Genomic DNA, 25,614 nt, shown 5'->3' with positions numbered 1-25,614 from the left:
GTGTGTGTGTTTCTGTGTATGTGTGTTCACATTTGTGTTCATGTGTGTGTTTATGTATATATGAAAATGGCTGCATTTGTGCCAGGCACACATGGAGTACGCGGGGAGGTTGGGTGTGGATTCTCATCTTCCACCTTATTTGAGACTGAGCCTTTCTTACTGGACACTGCTGTTGTCCATACATTTCTAGGCAGGATTCTCCTGTCTGCTTTCCGTCTCTGCACTAGGAGCACTGTTTGTACTCCTTGTAAGCGTTTGCCTCGGCTGTAGGGATTTGCACTCAGGCTGTTGGCTTGTGTGTTAAGTACTTTGCCTGATGAGCCACTTTCTCAGGCCCACTTTTCCCTTTTAAAATGGTTTGCTTTTAATGCTTTTAAATACAGGCTCACTTTTATTGCCTGTCTAATTTTGATCTTTTTTCTCTTATATAACTTCCCCATAAATAAAGATACTGCATTGTCCAACCTTTATAATTATACATGTAGAAGGATGATTAACATCTACAAATTAAGTGGATGTAAAACTGTTTGCCTAATGGCATTTATCCTGTCATCTTATAGGATAATAATATCCAGTTATTTATCATGCTTGAAGCCCAGTGTTACATCGTTGCCCATTATTTAAGATAGGCTAGATATGGAGAGGTATAATCACTGGGATGTAACAGTTTTGTTCTATTTTGGGGTGTGTTATTGTGTAGCTCTTGTTGTCCAGGAATTTGCTCTGTAGACTAAGTTGACCTTGAGCCCCAGAGATCTGTTTGCCTCTAACTCGAATGCTGCTGGGCTCTAAGGTGTGTGTGTTTTGATTCTTGGTACATTATTGCCAAAATGCCTTCTAGAAAGACAATACTAGCTTATATTCTTACAGTATCTGAGGATTCAGTTTGCTTTTAGTATCAGTCAGTATTATATTAGAAAATAGTTTACGTGAAATTTAACAAGTTTAATATTTTATTATTTTAGTTTGCAGTTGGATTTGATTATTATTTTTATTTTATATTTAATTTTTTCTTTTGTATACTTTTTTCTTGTTTTTCTTTTTTGTAAAGAAGTTGGGGGCTGTAGACGTGGCTCAGCTAGTAGTGCGAGCATTTGCTGTTCTTTCTTTGGTTCTCAGCATGTTAACTATACATTTCATACTTCTCTCCATTCCTTCCCCCAATCTATCATTTTCTGTTGTCAGAACTCTTGGGACTCACTTTTTATGTAAATGCAATCTGAGATTTTTTTTTATTTCTTTGTGTTCTAAATTTAGTGAGATTTCCTCTTGTTAAAGTGCTTTTTTCTCATTTGGTTTTATAAAAGTCCCATTTCATTGACACTTCTCTTTTTAATCTGTTTATTATCTTGGTGTTGGGTAAAATAAACTTTCTCTATGTGAAATGACTAGAGCTTTAATGACAAAGGCCTTTTTTTTTTGACATTTTCTTATTAACTTTAGTAATGACATAGGAAGATATTAGGTTAAGTCTTTGGGAGATATGGGGAAACTGTGGCTAAATACTGTTTCTGTGTTCTGTGCTTGAGGTTAGGAGTTCTAGCTCAGGAAATTGCTAAGGTTCTAAATCTTTGTTAGGAACTCGTCCAATCTGTTGAACAGTCATATATCACAAAGTATGAGGGATAAAAGTCTTAACGTTGTGCTTGAATAGTAAGCAGTTTAGCTCTGTTAACAATTATTACTAAATTTTTCTAGTTGGATGTATCTTTAGGATTATTACACATTTTGTCATTAAGTGCATTATTTTTCCTCTTTATTGTTATTGGTGATATTTTTAAAGCATATTCTTTAACAATATCTCTTTTTCTTTTTCCTATTATTACTTGTGTTTCATATTTTTCTACTTGATAGAATTTTTGAATAGGGCCAGGTAACATATATGTGGCATTTTTATTTTAATAAGATTTCCCTCTATGCCTCAAAGAATAATGTTGAATCAGCATATAGTATGCTTTTTGATCTGGGGAGGTGGCTCACTTGGTAAAATGCTTGCATTACAAATGCAAGGACCTGAGTATGGTCCTAAAAATCCAGGTGAAAATGCTGGGCCTGATGACCAGCCAGCTAATTTAACCTAATTGATGAGTTTCTGGCTAATGAGAAATCATGTCTCAAAGAAGTGCCTGGTGGTATTAAAAATAACACCTGAAATTGTCTTGCAGTCTCCATATGTATCCTTCCCCACATGGACACACTCACATACACACATGTACACACATGCACACATAAAAAGAATGTGCATAAAAAGAATAAGATGCTTCTTTCCAATATTTCCGAGAATTATTAAAATAGTAGCAGTGCTAGAGCACTTGTAAGGCCATGTGTAAGGCCTTAGGTTCCTTACTCAGCATCCAAAAGAGAGTTGGCTTCCAAAAATAAGAAACCCAGATAAATTTATATGTAACAGTAAGCAAGTATTATTTTTTAAGATTTTCAAGTTAATATTGTGTTGAATTTTATGTCACTTTTATTTTTAGATAAAATTTAAATATACTGCATAATTTGTTATATTTTATTCTAGTAGACATTATAACATTAAAATATCCATAAGTTAAATCTTTTTCAACCATGATGATGTTTGATATTGTGACATGAAATGAGTTAAGATCTTAGAGTCAAAGAAAATTGAATTTATAATTTTTTGCTATCTTAAAAATTGAATGATTCTAGAAAAATTATTTGAGCCTTGAAGTTTATTCCTTTTGTTTATAGTTAGTGACTTTCTGTATTACAGTTGTCTCCATGTTTCTTCCTTTATTTGCCCCTCTTTCAACATGGTAATCTCATAGCTAGTAGAAATCCAGAATCTTCCTTAAGACCATTTAGAAACCTTTTCTCGTGGTCATTTCTACTTCTGATCCTCTGCTTCTGTTTCAAATCTGTTGCTTCTATTTCTCCTCTCCGATCCGGGCATAATATTTAGTACCCTTAATTTTTATATGTACAAGTAAAAACTCCATGGGGTATCTTGCTAAGGTTGGTGGACCACACCTCTAATCTAGTATTTGGGGGGGGTCTAAGACCAGCCCAGTTCAAAGCCATCCTGGGCTAAATAGGAAGCCCAATCTCAGAAAATAAAACAGGGCCTATGGAGAAGGTTATCAGGTAGAGAGATGTTTGCCCCAATGCCTGACAACCTAAGTCCAATCCCCAAATTCCACAGTGAAAGTCAAGAACTGCCTCCTGCAGGTTATCTTTTGGCTTCTATACCTGCATTGTGGCATGCATCCTCTCCCAATAAATAAATAAATTAATTAGTTAAATCCTCAAAAACAGTACCACCAAAAAAAAAAAAAAAAAAAAATCCAAAACGTCTGCAGGGAGGATTTCCAAGTTTGGTAAACTCTAGGGACATTTACACAACACTGTGAGAGACAGTAAGCACTTTTTGAAATGTGTTTAGTGCATTTGTTCTGTTTTATTTGAAATAAGATCTTAAATAGCTTATTATAAGCGCAGACTGGTCTGGAACATGTGATTCTCCTACTTACCATGTGCTACCATCTCCATTATATAATGTTTATAGCATGTGAATCAATTTATCTGTGATATGTATTTGATAGTATAGTTCTTTTTTTTAAGATTTATTTATTTTATGTATATAAGTACACTGTAGCTGTCTTCAGACACACCAGAAGAGGGCATCAGATCCCATTACAGATGGTTGTGAGCCACCATGTGGTTGCTGGGAATTGAACTCAGCACCTCTTTCCAGCCGGATTGTGTATTTCTTAAAATAAGTGTTTGAGAGATTCCTTTATATTACTAAGTTTGATAGAATGCTTTAAAGTCTGAGGTTTGGGCCAACAAGATGGTTCAGCATATGAAAGTGCTTGCCATACAAACCTGATGACCTCAGATCACACAGTGGCAGGAGAGAACTGACTCCACGTAGTTGGTTGCTCTGACTTCTGCTCACTTGCTGTGATACATACATGTCAGCACTTACATACAAAAACATGCATACACATAATATAAGTACATTGTAGAATAAAATAAAGCTTGTCTTTATGTGTTAAAAATTCATTTTTATTTAATTTTGCAGAGAATTAATTAGAGCCAACATGGCCACGGGAGGAGGTCCTTTTGAAGAAGTCATGCATGATCAGGACTTACCGAACTGGAGCAATGACAGTGTGGATGACAGACTCAATAATATGGTATGATATTTTATAGTAGATGGTGTAATGTTGACCACTGATGTTCAGTGAGTCTTTCCCATCAATTGGATTCACTGAAACTGTAAAAACTGCAGGCAAATAGGCTAAGGGATTCTTGATTGAAGACACTGTAGCTGTAGTTAATAGGAAGCATGAATTAACTTAAATGAAAAAAAATGTATTAAAAGGAGGTACAAGTGCTTTATGGAAGCCATGTTAAAGGAGTATAACTCAGTTTTAGGAAGTGAAAAAGAGGAACTGCAAAGTTGTCCCAAATTGCTTTCACTGCTGTTCCTGTGCTCTAAGAGCTTTCCCTACCTAGCTTTCCCTTCCAGGTCTTTTCCTTCTCTCTCTCTCTCCCCCCCCCCCCCCCCCCTCTCTCTCTCTCTCTCTCTCTCTCTCTCTCTCTCTCTCTCTCTCATACCAGATACTCAGCTTGCCCTTTTGAAGATGTGCAGCCACGAAGGAAATTATATACTGCTTAATTGAAATTTACGATTAGCTAGGTAGATTTGGGTTAGATTTTCTTTTTTAGTTATCAGTGTCCTGAAAGGGATGAATTAAATAGTATATAAAAGGCTCACAGGTCTACCCATACATGGAATATGCCTGGAGAGGCAAAATTTCTTAGAGATGTAGACAGTACTAAAGAGTTTAATTATAATAGTAACTATGCATCTTCCAGTGGATAATGTGGGAATCCACAGTTGTTTCTGTTGAATGAGTTCAGGTATGTAGGTATTTTCTAGTTAAAATCTCATATCATTCTGTCTTGGATAGTATGGGGTCGATTTTTGCCTATAAAATACTAATGGGGATAATTATTAGTTATACAGTTATACTGGTGCTTGCTAAGTGCTAGGCATTGTTCTAAATATGCATACATACTGTTTTTAATTGTGTTTTTAAAATTAAATTGTATTAAAATTTTTAAATCGTATTTTAAAATAGGTACCCTATTTTAAAGATTAAGAAACTGATCCCATGTGAAATTAAGGGATTTGCCTAGTGTTTCTTTAGTAGTAAGTAATTGCTTTAGAACCTAGGTCCATCATATTTCTATCTTCTTTTTATTTAGATTTTCTTCTAAAAGACTCCTGTTAAAGATGTATTTACTTCACTACTTAATTTAGGACAGTTTTTTATATTTTTCACTACACAGTCTAAGCCAGCTACCCTTGAATTCTTTTAAACTCTCTAGCTTCTTGTCTTAGTCCCCTTAGTGTTGAGATTATAGATATGTATCATAACAGATAGTTGGAAAGAATAGTTTTTAAAAAGTGTTTTTGAGCTGGGCCTAGGAGTACATCTCTATAGTCTCGCACACTTATACAATTGATAGACTGACGTAGGAGAATTATGAATGCAAGAATAACCTGGATTGAATGGTGAATTCAAGGCAGTCCGAACTAGCAAGACCTTATTTCAAAAAAGAAACTATTGAAAATATTTAAATTGATTTGCATGTTGAGATTTGTGATTTGGAGTTAATATTTATTATCAGTAATAGGAAGGTAATAGACTGTTTAAAGACCAAGCTGAAATATTAGAATAGATTAATAATGAAAATTAAAAAAAAACAAAAAAAGGGTTGACAGAAATAAGTCTCTAAGATAGAGTATTTGTATGTGAAAAATGTCTTAGAATTTTAATATCCACACCAAAGTTCTTTTTTCTTTGAACATACCAAATTATTTTTCTGATATAGGTCAGATTAACTTTTGGTTTTATTCTTTTTAAAGGAGTGGGGTGGCCAACAGAAGAAGGCCAACAGATCATCAGAAAAGAATAAGAAAAAGTTTGGTGTAGCAAGTGATAAGAGGGTAACTAACGATATTTCTCCGGAGTCATCACCAGGAGTTGGAAGGCGAAGAACAAAGGTCCCACACACGTTTCCGCACAGTAGATACATGACTCAGATGTCTGTTCCAGAGCAGGCCGAACTAGAGAAGCTTAAACAGCGGATAAACTTCAGCGATTTAGATCAGGTTTGTGATTTACTTTCAAAATGAGATATGAGCTTGGGAAATACTTGAAATGGATTAGTAGTATATCGTAAGAATAAAAGATTGGGAAGAATAAAGTTTCTGTATCTGTGGGAAGAGTTTGAAATTCTGATGATGGTATGTATTATCTTTGGAGAATGATAATCTCTTCACTGGTAATTTTATAAGTATTTTATTGGCATATCTCTGTCCTGCAGAGGTAGAGGTTTTCAAACATGCAGAATAATAGGTTCAAGTCTAATATGACAATGATAATATAAGTGATTATGTAAATGTACTATATACACATAATGCCAGGTATTGAACTGATGTGTGTGTGTGTGTGTGTGTGTGTGTGTGTGTGGTGTTAGAGATTAAACCTATGGCCTTAAAGATACTTTGTAAACAGTCTATCTCAGCTGTATTGCCAGTTCTAAACTGCTTTTTCAAATAGTGTTTCATGTAGATAAATCATTGTGTTTATATTCTATTAGTTAATACCAATTCATTGACTCAAAAACCTATACGAGTTTTGTTAAGTAAATAGCAATATGGATTATGATGTAGCCCACAGTACATCCTAAAGTTAGTTTAATCTTATATTTATCAACTGCACTATCTCAAAAAATGAGAATGAGAGTAATACAATTTTGATAATGTAGCAGAATTTTGTAGATCTGGAAGCTCAAAGCTCTTTTACAAAGCTATATCATCATCATCTAATATTGAAACTAAGAACATTGGAATCTTAAAAGTTGTTGAACGATTAATGTTTATGTGATTTGGTTTCCTTTTTCGTGTATAGAGAAGTATTGGAAGTGATTCTCAAGGTAGAGCAACGGCGGCTAACAACAAACGTCAGCTTGGTGAAAATCGAAAGCCCTTCAACTTTTTGCCTATGCAGATTAATACTAACAAGAGCAAGGATGCCACTGCAAGTCTTCCAAAAAGAGAGACAACTACGTCAGCACAGTGCAAAGAGCTGTTTGCTTCTGCTCTAAGTAATGACCTTTTGCAAAACTGTCAAGTCTCTGAAGAAGATGGGAGAGGAGAGCCTGCAATGGAGAGCAGCCAGGTAAGAAAATGGGTCTATTTGGGTGGCTGTTTTGTGTTGCGTGTAATAATTAAAAACCAGTCCAAGCTAGCGGTCTTGGTCTGTTCCCAGCGTGGTACAGAGACAGAGATGGAGACCACCTGTTTCCCCTTGCCAAGGCCTCTCCCACCAATGCTGGCTCTGCCTGTCCAGAGCTCTGAGATAGCTCTCTTGGCCCCTGCCCGCAGCTTTGAGTGTGCTCTCACCAGCCTGCACTCGGCTTGCTACCTTTCTCCTGGGGCTCAGTCCTTGCCCAATCTAACCAAACCAACCAAAGCCTGTCCGAATTCCACCTTGACTAACTTCTTTCCCTTTGGCCCATCTCGAGTCGCCACAGAAGGAAAACACCAGACAATCTTAGTTTAGAATCAACAGATAACACAATTGCTGGGTGCAGAATCTACTATCATCAGCTGTTCTATGTTAGAAATCTGGTGGTGGATCCTGGTGGATTCTGCCACGACAACTATCAGTCCCTGGGCTACATCTTGTCTGCTATGCTCCCGCCTCTCCGTCCAAAAAGGTGTTCCTTTCTCCTGCATTCCCTTGTTCTGTCTCGGACTCAGAAGGCCTACCTCCTCCTCGCCCAGCGATTGGCTTTTTGTCATCTTTCAGTCGATTAGGGAAAAATTCTGGGAAAAAAAGTTTTGTTTGGGTGACAGATTTCAAAGTATAGACATTAAGATCTTTAAAAGTATTAGGCTATGCATATAGGAATTTAACTTAAGTAGAATTATTTTTCTCTCTCTTCAATAATCTACCATATTTATTTCAAGTAGAATAATACTTTATTTCTAAATGGTTGGGAAATTACATATTCATGTTAATTAAATCTCTAATTTGTGAAATACTGAACTGCTAATTTTTAATAAAGTAGGATTGGAATCAGTATGGTTAGGCTTTTTGAAAAAGAATTTTGTTCAGTGTAGCTATTGGGGCTTAGTGGCTAAGTACTCATCTAGCTGCTCTTGTGGAAGAGCCAAGTTTGGCTGTGAACAAACACACTAGACAGTTGACAACTCCTGAAGCTCTGGCTCTTGGGAGATCTGTACATCTGTTCTTCATACCTGTGCTCACATGTACTGCTTACATGCATGTACAGCTAAAGGTAAATTAAATCATGAAAAAAAGGAATAAGACAATGCTGATATCTTTGGGAAATACTTTCAAAAGGTAGTACTTTTATTTTTATAATACTACCAGTTATTTATAAAGAGATGTAAATATTAGAAGGAATATATTCAGGGCCAGCGAGGTGGCTCAGAGGGTAGAAGTGCTTGCTGTACAAGCCTGGCAACCTGAGTGTGACACCTACAACCCATACAAAGGTGGAAGGAGAGGACCAGGGCTGTATTGCCAGTGTGCCTCTGGCACATGTGTGCACACATATGTGAGTACCACCCCCACCCCTGCTGCCAACTGGTGGAATACGTGAATAATTTCTCAAACAATTTTGGGGCCTGGCGAGATTACTTAGTGGGAGAACCTACACTGCTTGGGGCCTGGCACTCTGTAGGGAGAATGAGGGAATAAGGAAAGAACAGACACATGGCTGTGCTGCTGTGAACTGGACATCTTCACTCAGATCGCCGCTCACTCAGCTTCCTCTGCTGTCTACACGCGGCACCTGAGCATTCCGTACCAGGAAACACATCAAACAGAAGGACAGCACCAACTGCATACAACTTTCCGATGATAGAAACAAATAGTTTTGTAATTACTTTTAAATTGATGGTAATTGAAGTTTATTGACCATTATGTTTTAATTAAAAAAATCTTAAGTTTAATTTAAAATTTCTTGCCTATAAAAATTTTTATGGTAAACCTAGATATATTTTTGCTTGATAGCACTGTTGCTGTGGACTTAACTATGCTTGGTGTTATATGTTGTATACTGCCATTCTTATTTTTCTTTTTAATATTTTTTCTACAGATTGTAAGCAGGCTTGTTCAAATTCGTGACTATATTACTAAAGCTAGTTCTATGCGAGAAGATCTTGTAGAGAAAAATGAAAGATCTGCTAATGTTGAGCGTCTTACTCATCTAATAGAGCACCTTAAAGAACAAGAAAAGTCATATATGAAATTTCTCCAGAAAATCCTAGTAAGTTTTAGACTTTTTAAATGATGTATGTTGAGTTATTTTTATGATGACCATGTACAAGTATACTGATGACATTCTGATGTCACTCCAGAGGAGTTAACATATTTTTAAAAATCGTGCCATCCATTATAACATTTTTATTGCCCTTTTTAATAGATGTATGATTTATACCACTAAAATATTTCAGGCTAGAGAAAATGAGGAGGAGGATGTTCGGACTATAGACTCAGCTGTGGGATCTGGTTCTGTAGCTGAGAGCACATCGCTAAACGTAGATGTGCAGTCTGAGGCTTCAGATACCACGGTAAGCGGCTTTTTGGTAATTAAAGTGCTGGAAAGGAAGATTTGAGGTTTTCCTCCAGTTTTCAAGATGATAATTTTTGGCATTCTTTAGTAAAAAAGTGTATTCTAGGAAAGAAACCCTCAAACTGTTAATGGTATATACAGTTTCTAAACATGGAAGTTTGAAAGCTTTATTACCAACATTATTGTTGGAAATCTAGTTATTTTTAGATTTTGCTGTACAGAAACATCAGTGAAGTTGGTTTTGCTCAGCATAGCATTCCTAATTTTTTTTTTAAAGATTTATTTATTTATTTTGTATATGAGTACACTGTAGCTGTTTTTAGACACACCAGAAGAGGGCGTCGGATCCCCATACAGATGGTTGTGAGCCACCATGTGGTTGCTGGGATTTGAACTCAGGACCTCTGGAAAAGCAGTCGGTGCTCTTAACCGCTGAGCCATCTCTCCAGCCCCCAGCATTCCTAATTTTAAGAAAGCTTTGGCAAAGTTAGATTCATTGTAGGTATCAGAACTGTTAGTATCACTAGGGCATGACACTCAGGTATATTAAGCATGTAATTGCTGGAGAAAGTTCCACATTCACTTTCTGGTGAGGACTCATTTTAAATGTGCTAAGATTTTTTTCAATTTCCCATTCTGTAGTATTTTAGCAAAGCTAGATATCTAAAACATTGAAATAATGGCTAAAAAATGAGACAGGATAATGTTGATATTACTTACTTTCAATGAAGAAAAAGTATGTGGTTTCTGACTATAAAGTAAAATTAATAAAATATTTTTCCCCTTGGGAAAGAATAATTTTTAGAACTTTGGAGAAAGAAAAGGTTATAAGATTGATTTACTTCAAAGAATATAGTACATTTCAAAACTGCTTTGCTTTTAAACACTTTTATTTGAACTAATGTGCATCTGTCTGAAGTGCATGTGATAACCACTGCAGTATAAAGACAACACTGTAACCATATACTTGTGTAACTGTTAAACATGTAGTATTGTAAGTAATCATTTTGAAATGATTAACACCCATGTATTGATTTTGTAATATATTTTAAAATACCATTCAGCACTAGGAATTTGAGGGTTTGTTTCCTTTTATTACTGCTCTACAAATTTTACCTGTTTCTTTTCTTCGCCCTATTTTTCCTATTTAACATTTTTTAAAATAAGAAGCTTGAATTTTTTTCTTTCTATTTAGGAAAAACTCAGGGGACATGATCCAAACAGTTGTTGGAAAACAGATTCTGCTGTGAGAAATTGTTTTCTGTTCATAGTGGTCCTGGGAATAATTTCTCTCTTAAATACCAGCAGAAGCAGAAGGGTTGGGGTTGGCTGGTTAAATAATTTTATAGGAGAGATATGGGGAATGGTGTAGTTGATTGTAATTTACATACTAAAATCCAAAGCATTTTACTTTTGGGAATTTCCTTCATAATGATGAAAAATCATGGCCTTTTGTAAATTATTATGTACCAAATAAATGTTAAAATATGCTTTAGCAGTTTTCCATACTTGGACTTGTCACAGATCTAGTGCTTGCTTATATTTAAAATGTAACTTTATTCTATAGGAACTTAAAAGTCTAATTAAATTTACTTCCTCTTGGGGATGGCTTTGGGTTAAATTTTTTTAAAAGTGAAATGAGACATTTTTGTATTTCTTAACAAGGCTGGCTTATATGTTAAACAGGAGTTTGTGTTAAGAAATTAATATGTTACACTATTTAATAAAGGAGGCATCTTTTAGTCTGAGAATTCGGCCCTGCATTGAGGACAAACTAGGGAATTCAGCTTCACAAGAACAGGTTTCAGACATTGACGTTACTACAAGTCCTAAAGGGAAAGGTGACAAAGCTCCTCAGAATGACAGGGAACTGAGACCTAATAGGAAATGTAGCCGAAAACGTGGATTTCCCTCAAAGGTATATTTCACAATATTAACTTGGGAAGTCTTTAAATGAACAGCTCTTTAGTTCTGTTTCTTCCTTATTTGCTTTTCTGTTAACTGCTATTACTCTTAACTCTACAAATTAACAATTCCATTAATATACTATAATCAGTTTTAGTAAAATGCTGTGGCAAAGTGTTTTTATTTTTTTCTGATTTAAAATATACCTCTACATGGATTAAATATGGTAGCTGACTTTGATTTATTATAAATTATAAAGGTTTAGAATAATAACTTGTTATTTTTGCTATTGAAGGTTTAGCTTATATAAAACATTCTTAAACCTTAATAGTTGCTTTTGTTTATAATATTAGTGTTTATGAATTTGAACGATACTTTAAATTGTTGTATTATTACTATAAAGTTCATTAGAGAAAAAGAAAATAGTACAAGATGTTAGATTTTCTGTCCTGAATGGAAGAAATGCCTTTTTCCTGGTTTTGGCTTGTATTTGTGTTACTATTTAAGACCCTTTCTTCTTTCTCTCTCTTTCTTCATCTTGGGGGGAAAAAAGATTTAGTTAGTTGATTTGCTCATTGAAGTTTTAATGTTTTGCTAGATTTCCTTCTTCAGCGTTTGATTTTAGTTCTTTTAGTTTCCTATGATTTGTATCAAAGCACTTCAGTGAAGAAAACTGTTTCTGTAGTTCTTCTAATTCATTTGAAAGAAATAGCATTTGTAAAAGCATGTGTATCCTTTTAGCAAGAGCAAAATATTATTTTAATAGTTTAGGTGTACCATAGTTACCAATGATCAATCTTTTACTTTGTAGCTATATTTTCTTTCTTTCTCTCTCTCTCTCTGTCTCCCTCTCTCTCTGTCTCCCTCCCTCCCTCCCTCCCTCTCTCTCTCTTTTTTTTCTTTTTTAATGTTTAATGTTTAATTAATTAATTTTAATGTTTGGCAGTTTGGTTTTTTTGTTTTGTTTTTTTTTTCTTTGTGTGTGTGTGTGTGTGTGGGTGTGGGTGTGGGTGTGGTGTGTGTGTTGGGTGTCATCTGTAGTTATACAAAACATTAAGCTTAAGGTACCCCTTTAATGCCTGGTTATCTTTAGACTTAATAGTATTGAAGGGGCAAAAATGAATGTAAGCTACTCCAGGTATGTTTTAAAATTTGTCTTCCTTATACAATTGTCAGGCACTGCAGCATATTTAACAGGTCTTCTTTCACCCTGTAGTAGTTCATTAACATTGAAAAAACAACAACATGGGATTGGGGATTTAGCTCAGTGGTAGAGCGCTTGCCTAGGAAGTGCAAGGCCCTGGGTTGGGTCCCCAGCTCCGAAAAAAAGAACCAAAAAAAAAAAAAAAGAAAACCAACAACACAAAACAAATATAAAAACCCCAAAACCCAGAAAGCTCTTCTGTTTCTGTCTCTTGGAAAATATTCTTAAAAATAAGAATGACTGTAACTGGGGGCTGGGGATTTAGCTCAGTGGTAGAGCGCTTACCTAGGAAGCGCAAGGCCCTGGGTTCGGTCCCCAGCTCCGGAAAAAAAAGAACCAAAAAAAAAAGAATGACTGTAACTTAAACTTACTTAGGATTTGCCACAATTTAACTATCCTTAACCTTGATTTTTTTTTAAAGATTTATTTATTTATTATATATAATTATACTGTAGCTGACACACCAGAAGAGGCATTAGATCTCATTACAGAGTTTGTGAGCCACCATGTGATTGCTGGGATTTGAAATCAGGACCTCTGGAAAAGCAGTCAGTGCTCTTAACTGCTGAACTATCTCTCCAGCCCTAATCTTGAGCTTTTTTTAAAAAAATATTTAATCTATTTTTTATTTTGTGTGTGTGAGTGCCTGTGGTGGGCCACAACATGCATGTGTAGGTCAGAAGATAACCCGTATTGCTCTCCCTATACAATGTGGTTCCTGAGGGTCGACTCAGGCCACTAGACTGAATGCTTAGCTGTATGACCAGCTCTCTAATCTGCTGAGCCTTCTTGCCAGCCCTAGTCTTGACTCTTAAGGTCATCCTAATGCAGCATACTTGCACATAATTCATAAAATGATATTAATTAAACAAAACCTTATTTTGTATCACCTGACTTTGCTTATAGAATCTGTTAACTCTAATTCCTTCCACTCCTTCCCTTTAAGAAACCTTTAAAAATATAGTTTGAAGAATAGACGAAAAGATTTGAGTTTTTACATTAGATTTAGAGCTGAAAAGCCTTATGAGTTGCAGATTGATATGAAATGATATCTACTACCAAGACTGATATTTTTGATGTATTTTGTAGATGTACTACTATTTTGTATTATGTAACAGCTTCATGTATACCCATCCTTTGTGAGAGGAGTACTGTCTCACTGCTTTTTTTTGAGACAGTGTCTCTGATTGGCTTGTAACTGGACCAAATAGACTAGTGAGATTGGCCATGAGTTCCAGCTATCTGCTTGTCTCCATCTTTGAAGGAGTGAGTTTACAAGTGTGGACCACTAGGTCTGGCCTTTTTCTAAAAAAAAAAAAAAATGTAAGTTCTGAGGATCCAACTTAAGTTCTCGTGTTTATAAGGCAAGGATTCTATCTAATTTGCCTCCTCCAATCCCCCCAACCCTTTTAAAGTCAGGGTCTTGCTGTGTAGCTAGGGTACATGGCTAGAGTGGAACTCCTATGTCGACCACACTGGCCTTGAATTCAGAGTTGTCCCTGCACTTGCCTCTCAAGTACTGAGATTTAAGGCATGAACCACTCTACCCCGCTTCTCCGCTTTCTTCATAGTTGATTATAAATGCCAATCTGAATGTGAATGATGTGTATAGCAAAGTTGTTAGGTGTCATCAACCTGCACTAAACTTCTAATTTCATCTTAGCTTTCTCTGAGTACTTAACTATACTTTCTTCACTTTTCCCCATTTCTAAGTCACAATGTAAAATGTTGTCATGGCTACCCACTCTTATTTACAATATTGATGGTTCTACTTGGGAGGAGTAGATGGAAGAGGCTTTGTTTAGTGCTGGTGAAGGATGTCATCCAGAAGGAAACTTCTTGAGCTGCCTGTGTTCCCTGTGGTTTCTCTAGAAGTCACATGTGCCCAGGGAAAGTAGATCTGTGTATTAATTTTGATTTCTAAAGAAATCATTTAGTAATTAGTAATTTTAGGGAGAAATCATTTAATATTTTATATTCCCAACAAAAATTTGTTAGTGTGGCAAATTTGAAACCAAAGCAATACATTAAAGGGAATATTTTATGTCAATGGATTAAAATAATAGAACTTTTAAATATTTTGATAGTAAACAATTTATGAAGAATATACAATATATACTTTATATATAATTGGGCTTAAAATTTATTGTTTGGGGCTATATCTACATATCTGTTTTAGATTAGCTTTGTTTGGCTGTGTTTTAAATTTTAATTTTGTGGTTTTTTTTTTTTTTTTTCACACATGCCTTAAGCAAGGACTTTACCACTAAGCCATATCACCAGTCCACTTGGTCATTACTTCTTTAAACAAAGTTTTCTTTTAAAATATCAGTTTATTTTTCATGTATAAGTGTTTTACCTGTGTGTGTGTGTGTGTGTGTGTGTGTGTGTGTGTGTGTGTGTGTCTCTCCTATGCATGTCTGATGCCCATAGGGATCAGAAGAGGGTGTTAGAGCCTAGGAATGGAGTTACAAAGGGTTGTGAACCTCTGTGTATGGGAGTGTTGGGGACTGAACCTGGGCTTGTTACTCTGCAAGAGTAACAAGTGTGTGTAACTGCTGAGCCATCTCCAATCCCATTGGTAGTTTCTTCTGAGTAGTCCCTATTTAAATCTTTTTTGTGGCATATAGAGAAGATGAAAATTCTTAGTGTATTGGGGAAGTCTTCCAAACTCTGTTTATGCCCCAAACTCAGCTGAATGGACATAATTTAAGAGTTAAAAACTAAAATAATGGGTTGGGGATTTAGCTCAGTGGTAGAGCGCTTGCCTAGCGAGCGCAAGGCCCTGGGTTCGGGTCCCAGCTCCGGAAAAAAAAAAAAAAAAACGAAAAAAAACCCTAAAATAATATTGATACAAAATAGAGTTTTCTGCTTTGTTATATATTTAATGTGCTTCAGTTAGGCCTTTTTGCATAAGCTAATCAGCAAATATATTTAAAAAATTTGACCTTGGTTAGAAGTTGGTATGTTTATTCTCTGTTCCTCTGTCTTCTCCTGCCCTGCCCCTCACTTGTTTTGGTTTTGATGTATATATTAAAAATCATCTTCTGGAATGTGTAGTAAGTTTTGTTACCTGATAGGTTGTAGAGAAAAATCGTTGTGGGCGAGCATTAACTCAGTGTAATTTGTAATCAGTTCCCTATTATAGTCTGAATATGCATAGCATAGTTGCCTTCTTAGACTTTGAACCTTCTGTTTTGTAAGAGTTTTTTTTTCCCCCTTTCCTTTTAACTCTTCATAGTTTTTCACTGAAAAAATTACTTTTTAATGTGGGAGATACCAGTTTTCTAAAGCTATTAAAACTGTACCTAGAGTTGTATATTTAATCGAAAGTAGTATCTGCTGTGCTTTGCCATTGGCAGACAAAGCAGGATGGTGGATTTCAGCTGTCGGGTGTCAGTATTGTTGGTCTTATTTTTCAGGCCAGAGATCCTCAGCAGGAGCCTATGGAAGAGACAGAAAATTTGAAGAAACAACATGATTTATTAAAAAGAATGTTACAACAGCAGGAACAGCTGCGAGCTCTACAGGGCCGACAAGCTGCTCTGCTAGCTTTGCAGCATAAAGCAGAGCAAGCTATAGCTGTGATGGATGACTCTGGTATGTGGTAGTCGTAGAATTACATTCTTAGAAGAAAGGCTCGTTAACTGTTCCTGTTAGAAAGTGAGTGCTAGTACTATATAATCAGATCTCGGTTGTTGACGAGTTAAGCTGCAAGCAAGGTCTACTCTGTGCTGTGCTTTCTCTGGTTATGCACAAGAGGTTGCAGGAACAACTGCTGGCTGTCACACTGAGAGGGAAAAGAGGCACGCGTGTCTGTAGTGTTGCTTCCTAACTGCAGACGGACAGGGCTCTTGTTGCTTTTGTTTCCGCTTTGCAGGAATTACTACTTGTTTTATTTTGTTTTTTGTTTTTTTAAATCTCACTTAGCTAAGATTGTTGTTCTATATTTGTCTGTGAAGAAGGTTTAAAAAATCATAAGTGAGTCAGACCTTGTATCATAAAACTGGTAATCCCAGTACTCAAAAGACTGAGGCAGGGAGGCTCAAGAATTCTTAGGGTATAAGGATATGGCTCGGTTGGTAAAGTACTTGTTCCACAAGCATAAGGACCTTAATTTGGATCTTCAACAAACCACATTAAAGCCAAGTGCACTAGTATACTTAGATCTGTACCCCCACCTCCAGAAGGGACAGAGACAAGAGAACCTTGGGGTTCTGTAGTCTAGCCAGTTGATGAGCTTTGGGCTCAATGAGTAATCCTGTTTCAGAACTAAGATGGAGATGACTAAGGAAGACACCCATTCAACCTTTGATATGCACGTACGTCTACACAGCTGCCCTCCTCTAGTAATGCTTCATAGTGACACTGCCTCATAAAATACAGTATGCCCTGGGTTCAGTCCCTAACCTATTGAGAAAACAGAAACAGATTTTTAAAAAAGTCTAGAAAGGAAGTAAATTAATGGAGCATCTTTAGTATTCAGTGTTAACAGTTCTGTTATTTCAGTTAGCTATCCAGGCGTATATATGAGCTTTTAAAGCTGCGAGTATACTTTACTCAGTATTTGTGAAACTCAAAACATTTTTTTTCTTTTTCCTTCAGAGCAGCGTATAATTATAATTTAAGCGACAATTGAATTGATTATAGTATTGAGTCTTAATTTTGAAGTCTGTCTTATTGTCTTCAAACCTGTTTTAAGTTTTTATTAGGTTAAAAGTAAGATTGTTGCTTATTAAAACTCAAGCTAAGTTTTCTTTTAGTTTTACTTTTAATTAACAGATTATATATATTTGCAAAGTGATGTAATAGATTTCCATTGGCTTAATTATTATAATTATGTTTTCTCATCATTTCTCAGTTTATTTATCTTTGAGCATTATTATTTGAGCATTAGGCCAGGTTTTTTATTATATGGGGGTTGTTTTTTTTTTGCTCTTTGGGAGATATAAGTTTCATGAGGATTGCTTACAGGATTGTGGGTTACTTAACAGGTAACTTGGGCAACTAACAGATTATAGGCAACTAGCCAGTGGGTGCACTTCTGAAGTAGTGTCTGTATCTTGTCCATCAGCCTTTAACTTCCTGTAATCCATCCTTGTGGAGCAGGGGGCTCACAAAGTTCCTGATCTCTTCTCCACAGTCTTGAGTAGTTGAATTTACATCATCTTGTTGGGTCCTCAGAATTGTAGGCTACTGGCTTAGGCTTTTTTGACCTTGGGACTGTTCTATAGAAAAGGATGTCAAACACAGTTTCTGACTTGGCTAGGCTTTAAAGAATTTTAGTAGAAAGCTATTGATTTTGGGTTAAAATATACAAATAATTTCTTTTCAAAAATATACTATTAGGGATTTCAATAAAAGGCTGCAACTAGAGATTTAAATTTGAACTTTTTATACTTCCTCAACAAAAATTTTAGCTTAATAATCTTAAAACAGTTTTGCCCCCCATGTTTATGAAATTTTACTGAAGAAGCAAGGGTTAGTATTTCTAATTTGTTCAGAGACACAACACATCTTGCTTAGAGAAAGAGTGCTTTTTTTTTTTTTTTTCTGTCTAGCAAGTTGTTTGTTAATTAATTGTAATTTTGGTGTTTTCCACAGAGAATAGACTAGAAAAAGGCTTCTGTCAAATTTTTTGATTGTTATTGTTTTGGTTTGTTTGTTTTAGCAGAAAATGATGGTATTTTTTTAAAAGCATTTTGAAGCTTCTGGCTTTCAAAAGTAAAAGGCTAAAAGGAAGGACAAATTGGGTTACTGCATAGTAGAACAGTAGGTATTGTCAAAATTGTCTTCAGAAACTTGCCTTAGGAGGATGAGAGGATTTTTGTTGTTTTTAATGAATATGATAAAACCTGTGGTCTTTAGTGTAATCGCTGTATCACAAGCAACTTCTTCAATAAATTTATCTGTTCAACTGTGGGAGTACAAACTTGGCTAGCTAGATTTGATCTACTTTATGGCATGGCTTTATGGTACACTGCCATTCTATTTGCATATTGCTAATTTTTTGCCTTTTAATTGGGAGAAATGGGCGGTTGAGGCAAGAACCAGAGTGCCATGCTGATTTTCAATCTATACTTTGTAGAAAAATGTGCCCATTCTTGTAATGTGGTATTGGTTTTCTTGGAGGAGGCAGTCAGCACTGTATCCTCTATCTGATAGAGCCCTCGTACCTCTGACCCAACAAATCACTAATTGGGATTACAGTCCTAGCCTTCCTTGTATGTTGAGATTGAAAAACATGATCCACTTTGCTAGACTTGAGCAGTTGTCTCATTATTTTTTCATTGTCAGATATAAACTATAAATGATTGGCTGACAGATAAGTAAGATAATTAAGAGGTTCAAAGTTCTCCTCTCATTCAAAATTTGTGCTTAACCTGATGCTTCTTTATATTGAATATAGTATTTAATTTTGTTTTCAGTTGTTACAGAAACTACAGGAAGCTTATCTGGAGTCAGCATCACATCTGAACTAAATGAAGAACTGAATGATTTAATTCAGCGTTTCCATAATCAGCTTCGTGATTCTCAGGTAATTGGTTTATATAGTTGAGTTTAGAAATCACATTAATTAAACCAGTGGGTCTAAAGCCTTAGTAAACATAAATATCACCTGACTTAATGTTTAAAAGTGGAGCTGGGTGATAGTGGGGCACGGTTTTAATCTCAGCATTGGGAAGGCAGAGGCAGGTGGGTCTCAGAGTTCAAGGCCAGCCTGGTCTACAGAGTGAGTTCCAGGACAGCCAGGGCTATGTAGAGAAACCCTGTCTTGAAAAAACAAAAAAGGAAAGAGAAAAATGGATACAGAATCCTTCAACCTCCAAAATTTGTTAAGATTTGATTGGTCCCCATAGGTCCCATTGCTCTTCTTGATACTAACTATCCTTTAAGAAATTTTAGGTTAGAGGAAATCTGTTAAGGTTTATTTTATTTTATTTGTATATGTGTACCTGAATGTATGTATGTGTATCATATGCATACAGAGGTCAGAAGAGGGCATCAGGTCCCCTGAGACTAGCATTACAGGTAATTGAGACTGCCTGATGCACATGTTAGGGCCTAGGTCCTCTGTAAGAGCAGCAAGTGTTCTTAACCAGTGAGCCGTGGATCCACACCCAAAAGCTAGTTTAACTGTGCTGAGTAATGTGGTTTTCTCTGTTTGGGCTGTTAGATAAGCATTCTTTTTTTACCTCTTAAACACTAGGTGGTTATAACCTTTGAGACTTGCAGTTAGGTTGGGTGTGATGGTGCATACTTAGCACCCGGAGGCAGAGGCCGGTGGATCTCTGGATTCAAGGCCAACCTGATCTTCATAGTGAGTTCAAGGACAGTCAGGGATAAGTAATGAGACTGACCCCCGCCACCCCCAAAAGAGAGAGACAGAGACAGAGACTTAAAATTATTCTCAAGTTCATGGCCTTGCATTTTTATCTTACTGACAACTTTTAGAAAGGCTTTTGAGGGAGGAGTATTTTTGTTTGGTTTGGTATTGAAGCAACGTTTTATAGGTTTGTGTTGCCACATTTAGCAGGAGAATTTTAGAAGTAATAATGCTTCAGTTTTGTGAACGTTATAAAATAATATGTGTGTGGATTTTGAGTGTTCGGGATTTGGAGAAGAGTGGGTGAACAGTGTCTGTCTTCTCAGTCTGGGAAATGTAGTAACGATTGTCTTGAGCAGGAAGACAGTGAGAGCCATTCGCTTTGGACAGTTACCTAGCAAAAGTTAGTTAGGTTCTCTGATGAGCCCTGTCAGACCTTCCATAAAGAAGCTCTCAGATACTCAAACGACATGGGTATAAGACTGTTAGTGGAAGGACTGTGCTAATAAAAACGTAGGAAACAAAATAAATGTCAACATACAGTAAGATGCAACTGAATTTTCTTTGTTTTAGATGATCTTTTCCTTTTTTTCTTTACATTTTAAACTTAAGCCTCCAGCTGTTCCAGACAACAGAAGACAGGCGGAAAGTCTTTCATTAACTAGAGAGATTTCTCAGAGCAGAAATCCCTCAGTTTCTGAACATTTACCTGATGAAAAAGTACAGCTGTTTAGCAAAATGAGAGTACTACAGGAAAAGAAACAGAAAATGGACAAATTACTTGGAGAACTTCATACCCTCCGAGATCAGCATCTGAACAACTCATCCTGTGAGTAAATCTGATTCAGCAGTATTATATATAGAAAGGGCATATAAGTATACATGTTGGCACATAGTAGTTACTTAGGACGTATTTAATAAGTTAATAACTAGTTTCAAAAAAACCACTATATTTGAAAAAGAAATGTGAATCTGAAAAGCTTTTTAATAGGCCAGTATGTAATAAGAGCCAAATAGATGTTAAATCTATTCTTAAAGAAATAAAAATGAAGTTGGGTTAATTTAGAGCTAGTCTCTAGTCTCATTCTCAATCCTAGTTTCTGCCCCACAGTAATAGGAGCTCTTAATTGCTGGAACTTGGAATCAGCTTGGGTAACCCCATTTGGCCATTATTACTGTAATACTCCAGTATTTGTCTAAATAAAAAATTAAAATGGATAAAAACACTGTTTTTAGAAGCCCCATTCTTGAACTGCAAAGATGGCTCAGCAGCCAAAAGCACTTACTGCTCTTGTAGACAGTAGGGTTTGGTTCCCACAACCTACATTAGGCAGCTCCCTACTGCCTATCCAGTTCCAGGAGATCTGATGGCCTCTGGTTTTTTAAGGGCACCTACATGGAGGTGATGAACATAAATTCACACAGGTATATATACATAAAATAAAAATACATCATTCAAAATAACAAAAGAATCAGCTGTTCTCTTTTGTGTTTTGAGACAAGATTTTACAATGGCGATCAGGCTCACTTCAGAGTTGCAGTGTTCCTGCCTCAGTCTCCCCAGGTCTGGGATTACATTGGTTGCATTGCCACATCCATCTTGGAATATTAGTTCTTTATTCTTCACATATCTCCTGTTTCTCTGCCACTTTGAAAGGAACCTGACTATTTCTGCCCTGAAACTCACTCATTTCACCCCTCTTAATCTCAGCTACCTTTCTTTTCTGTAGAAGATCATGTCAGTTGTCACTGTTTAAGAACAGAGGAAGACAACTAAGGAAAACTTAAGTCTTGAAAGTCTGTTTATGGCTTTGTGTCAGTTTTGTATACAAAGGAAGTCATACTTAGCATGCTGCCTGACAACTCTTAAATGACCACTCCTAGAGAACCATGTAAGAGCAGTAGGGAAAGGAAGAATGGTTAAAGAGTAGTGTAACGAGAGACTATTGGAAGCCTGATGGAATAACTGTGGCATTAAAACGAGAAGCAAGCAGCGATAGTCTCACTGGGAAAGAAAGAAATGGCTGGAGTTTTGAAGCAGTTGGAGGTAGAAAATTACACTCTTACTAGTTAATTCCCGGCTAGGATTGGCCTTTTATGTTCTATGTATCATATGTAGTGACCCACCCTCTTTAATCTCAGACAAGTGTATCCTATTGTTCTGTTGTTTTCCTAGCATATAGCATTGTAATTCTTGTCAGTTCCCGTCTTGTTTTTTAACCTTCTATTTTGATCTAGTAACTATAATGTGAAAGTTCTAGACAGTCTGGAAGGAGGAAGTAAAAATATTTTTCCTTGTGTATTTTGATTGTTCAGTTGTTGAGCTATGTTAACAAGTGGCCTGTGTATATATATAAGCTTTCAAGATTTAAATCTGCAGATTTTAAGATGCTAATTAATTTTATTTTGTTTGTAAGAATCCAAACTGTGAATATATGCTGGTTCATTCCATGCTTATTCTGGTAATTGTTTATTTTTTTCTCTCTTTCATAGTTGTGCCTTCAACTTCTCTCCCAAGAAGTGGGGATAAGAGAAGTTCAACTGTAGCTCTCTCTGCTCCTGTGGGCTTTGCACCAGCTGTTAATGGAGAGTCCAATAGTCTTATCTCATCTGTTCCTTGTCCTGCCGCCTCTCTAGTTTCTCAGAATGAGAGTGAAAATGAAGGTCATCTAAATCCAGCTGAAAAACTACAGTAAAATACTTTTTGCAATCATTCTTCACATCTATTAAATAATTAATAATGAGGATAATTTTTTAAACTGTTGAAAATTTGTGAGAAACTGAAGTTTAATAAGATAAACATTCTTAAGATATATGGTGGAAGGAAGAGATGTAGTATCTGTGACTCATAAGTTGGCTAAAAGAAATATGACATTGCTCAGGTAGTTTCTGTAAATTGCTGTTAATCATTTTTCAGGGAAAGGGTTACAAATAGCAGAACTATAGGTAAAATATTTTAGTATTCAAACAAGCCCTATGCTCTAGAGTCATACCCCTGGAACTATATTATACAAGACTGTGTCAGTGTGAGCAAAACACTTAGAAAAGCTTTGCTTCTTCTGCACCCGAAAAACAGGGATGATGTATATGACATTCAGTTCAAGCTATTGGAGTATTGTTTTGCTTTGTTTTTGTTTGTGTGTTTTGAGACAGTGTCTCACTATATAGCCAGTCTTGGCTGGTTTGGAACTCACTGTATAGACCAGGTTGGCCTTGACAGATGCCCTGAGAAAAATCTGTGTGTGTGTGTGTGTGTGTGTGTGTGTGCGCGCGCGCGCGCGCGCGCGCGTCTACTGCTTTTAAGTGAAAATAAGGGATTTTTTTTTTTCATTTTCTAAAATGGTGTTGGTGTTAATGTTACATTTTTTTTAATCAGGAAGTTAAATGAAGTTCAAAAGAGATTGAATGAACTGAGAGAATTAGTTCATTATTATGAACAAACATCAGATATGATGACAGATGCTGTAAATGAAAATACAAAAGATGAAGAAACTGAAGAGTCAGAATACGATTCTGAACATGAACATTCTGAGCCTGTTACTAACATTAGGTGACAACAAGTTTCTTCTTCCCAATGTATCCATCTGACATATACATGTATGTGGAGTTGGGGCAGGGAGGTACATCAGTGAAGTGCTCATTACTAGCTTTGTAGTCTAGTTTTTACTGTGGACATTATCTGTTAGTGTAGTAATCATTCTTTCCCTGTGAAGAAAAAGGAGGAAGTACTGAGGCAATCATTTAGGAAAATGCTGTTTGTTACTGAGTGTGAGTTTATGAAGTATCAAATTTAGCACTGTCTTCCCTACTTCTATACTTTAGGTATATCTGAAATTATCAGATGCTTTTATTTATAAACTTCTAAGTGTATGGAAAAGCTTAAAAAAATAACGAGTCTGTAATTAAGAATTTCAGCTTAAATGATTTAGTTAATACTATTCTTAGCTTGCAACTGTATTATTATAGGCCTAAGGTAGATTTTTAACTTTTATGTATTTTTGTTGTGGTTTTAAATAACTTGGCTTTAATTTCTTTCAGAAATCCACAGGTAGCTTCCACCTGGAATGAAGTGAATACTAACAGTAACACACAGCGCGGCTCTAATAATAGAGAAGGGCGATCCATTAATTCTAGCTGTGAAATTAATAACAGATCTGCTGCCAACATCAGACCTCTAACCACGCCTCTCTTAGGTAGGACTCCCTGAACTCACAGAGAATTCCCATGGTACTGTTGTGAAGAAGAGTGTCTCTATTTATATATACTCTTAATGTTTTAAAGTCATGAACTTGAATGATACTTGTTTTTAACAGACTGTCGATATAACAGAGAAGGAGAACAGAGGCTGCGTGTAGCACGTGGTGAAGATGAGGAAGAGGAAGTAGAAGAGGAAGGAGTCAGTGGGGCTTCATTATCTAGTCGTAGGAGCAGTCTGGTTGATGAGGCACCAGAAGATGAAGAGTTTGAACAGAAGATTAGTAGACTCATGGCTGCAAAAGAGAAACTTAAACAGCTCCAGGATCTTGTTGCTATGGTGCAGGTCAGTTTGTTGAAATAGGACAGTCGTGTAAGATGAAAGTTTTTTGTGTGGTTGGTAATTATGTTTTATCTTCTTTTCATTTTCTTGCATCGAGCCTTCTTACATTGAGGGCCCGGCACATATCCTAAGCAAGCGTATTACTTCTGCGTTACATTCCCCAGCCCTATATTTGTATCCTAGATGTTCCCATTAAAGGGTATGTAGCATGCCCTTTATGCCTTTACACCAAAGGTTGTTTACATGCTATATACATCAGATACTGGCGAACTTGAGAAGTTGAACCTGGCATGGTGGTGCACATCTGTAGTCCTATTACTTGGGAGGTAGAGGCGGGAAAATTAGAAGTTCAAGGTTATCTTGACTATATGCAAATTGGAGGCCTGCTTTAGGCATAAGAGACTCTTTAAGAAAAAAATGGGGAGAAGGGTCAGAGTAGGTATCTTTGTCTTTATAAAGCCTTGTACAACTTATTGGTGAGAATGCAGCCACACACACACACACACACACACACACACACACACACACACACACACACACACGAGCATGCCTGTGTACAACTGTAGTTTTATGCACACTCCTGCATAATTGTTTTTGCTGATGACACTGGCCTCATACATAGATCTCATAAAAGCACCATGAGATAGATATTAAACACATTGAAAAGTTAATTGCCCAATGTTACATAGTTATGATGGCCAGAAGTAAGATGGCCTAGAGCAAAGCCTGAGATCTTTATTTTTTAAGATTTATTTATTTTATGTATGTGAGTACACTGATGCTTTCTTCACACACACCAGAAGAGGGCATTGGATCCCATTACAGATGGTTGTGAGGCACCATGTGGTTGCTGGGATTTGAACCCAGGACCTCTGGAAGAACAGTCAGTGCTCTTAACCATTGCTCCAGCCCCAAGCCTGAGATCTTAACCTACTTAATGTTTAAAAAAAAAAAAAAACAAAAAAACAAACCCAAACTTTAGGATGTTAA

The 25,614-nt window shown here is 36.2% G+C and overlaps 2 protein-coding genes across 25 annotated transcripts in view; one reads left to right on the top strand and one right to left on the bottom strand.

The window, feature by feature from the left end:
* Erich1 (glutamate-rich 1) overlaps positions 1-25,614 on the bottom strand; it is a gene marked incomplete at its 5' end in the record, with an annotated part of 52,793,804 nt that overhangs the window by 24,488,531 nt on the left and 28,279,659 nt on the right.
* Positions 1-25,614, top strand: part of Pcm1 (pericentriolar material 1) — a 96,767-nt gene that overhangs the window by 13,960 nt on the left and 57,193 nt on the right. For 6 of the 25 annotated variants that reach the window (XM_087589207.1, XM_087589203.1, XM_087589209.1 and 3 more), the window contains 13 exons: positions 4,049-4,163; positions 5,906-6,151; positions 6,954-7,223; positions 9,175-9,345; positions 9,533-9,649; positions 11,381-11,569; positions 16,183-16,360; positions 19,189-19,298; positions 20,700-20,916; positions 22,581-22,779; positions 23,464-23,637; positions 24,126-24,280; positions 24,401-24,627. In XM_087589207.1, coding sequence (XP_087445333.1) covers positions 4,068-4,163; positions 5,906-6,151; positions 6,954-7,223; positions 9,175-9,345; positions 9,533-9,649; positions 11,381-11,569; positions 16,183-16,360; positions 19,189-19,298; positions 20,700-20,916; positions 22,581-22,779; positions 23,464-23,637; positions 24,126-24,280; positions 24,401-24,627 — 2,349 coding nt within the window. In that variant the 5' untranslated portion in view covers positions 4,049-4,067. Of the gene's footprint in view, positions 1-4,048; positions 4,164-5,905; positions 6,152-6,953; positions 7,224-9,174; positions 9,346-9,532; positions 9,650-11,380; positions 11,570-16,182; positions 16,361-19,188; positions 19,299-20,699; positions 20,917-22,580; positions 22,784-23,463; positions 23,638-24,125; positions 24,281-24,400; positions 24,628-25,614 lie in introns of those variants that run through there. The other 19 variants (XM_087589220.1, XM_087589222.1, XM_087589215.1 and 16 more) reach the window with 6 other exon arrangements.

This window comes from Rattus norvegicus, chromosome 16 (genome assembly GCF_021556685.1).
Source record: "Rattus norvegicus strain SHRSP/BbbUtx chromosome 16, alternate assembly SHRSP_T2T, whole genome shotgun sequence".
Taxonomy (NCBI): Eukaryota; Metazoa; Chordata; class Mammalia; order Rodentia; family Muridae; genus Rattus; species Rattus norvegicus.
Note: the sequence above shows the minus strand (reverse complement) of the source record. Positions and strands in the feature narration are given on the sequence as shown.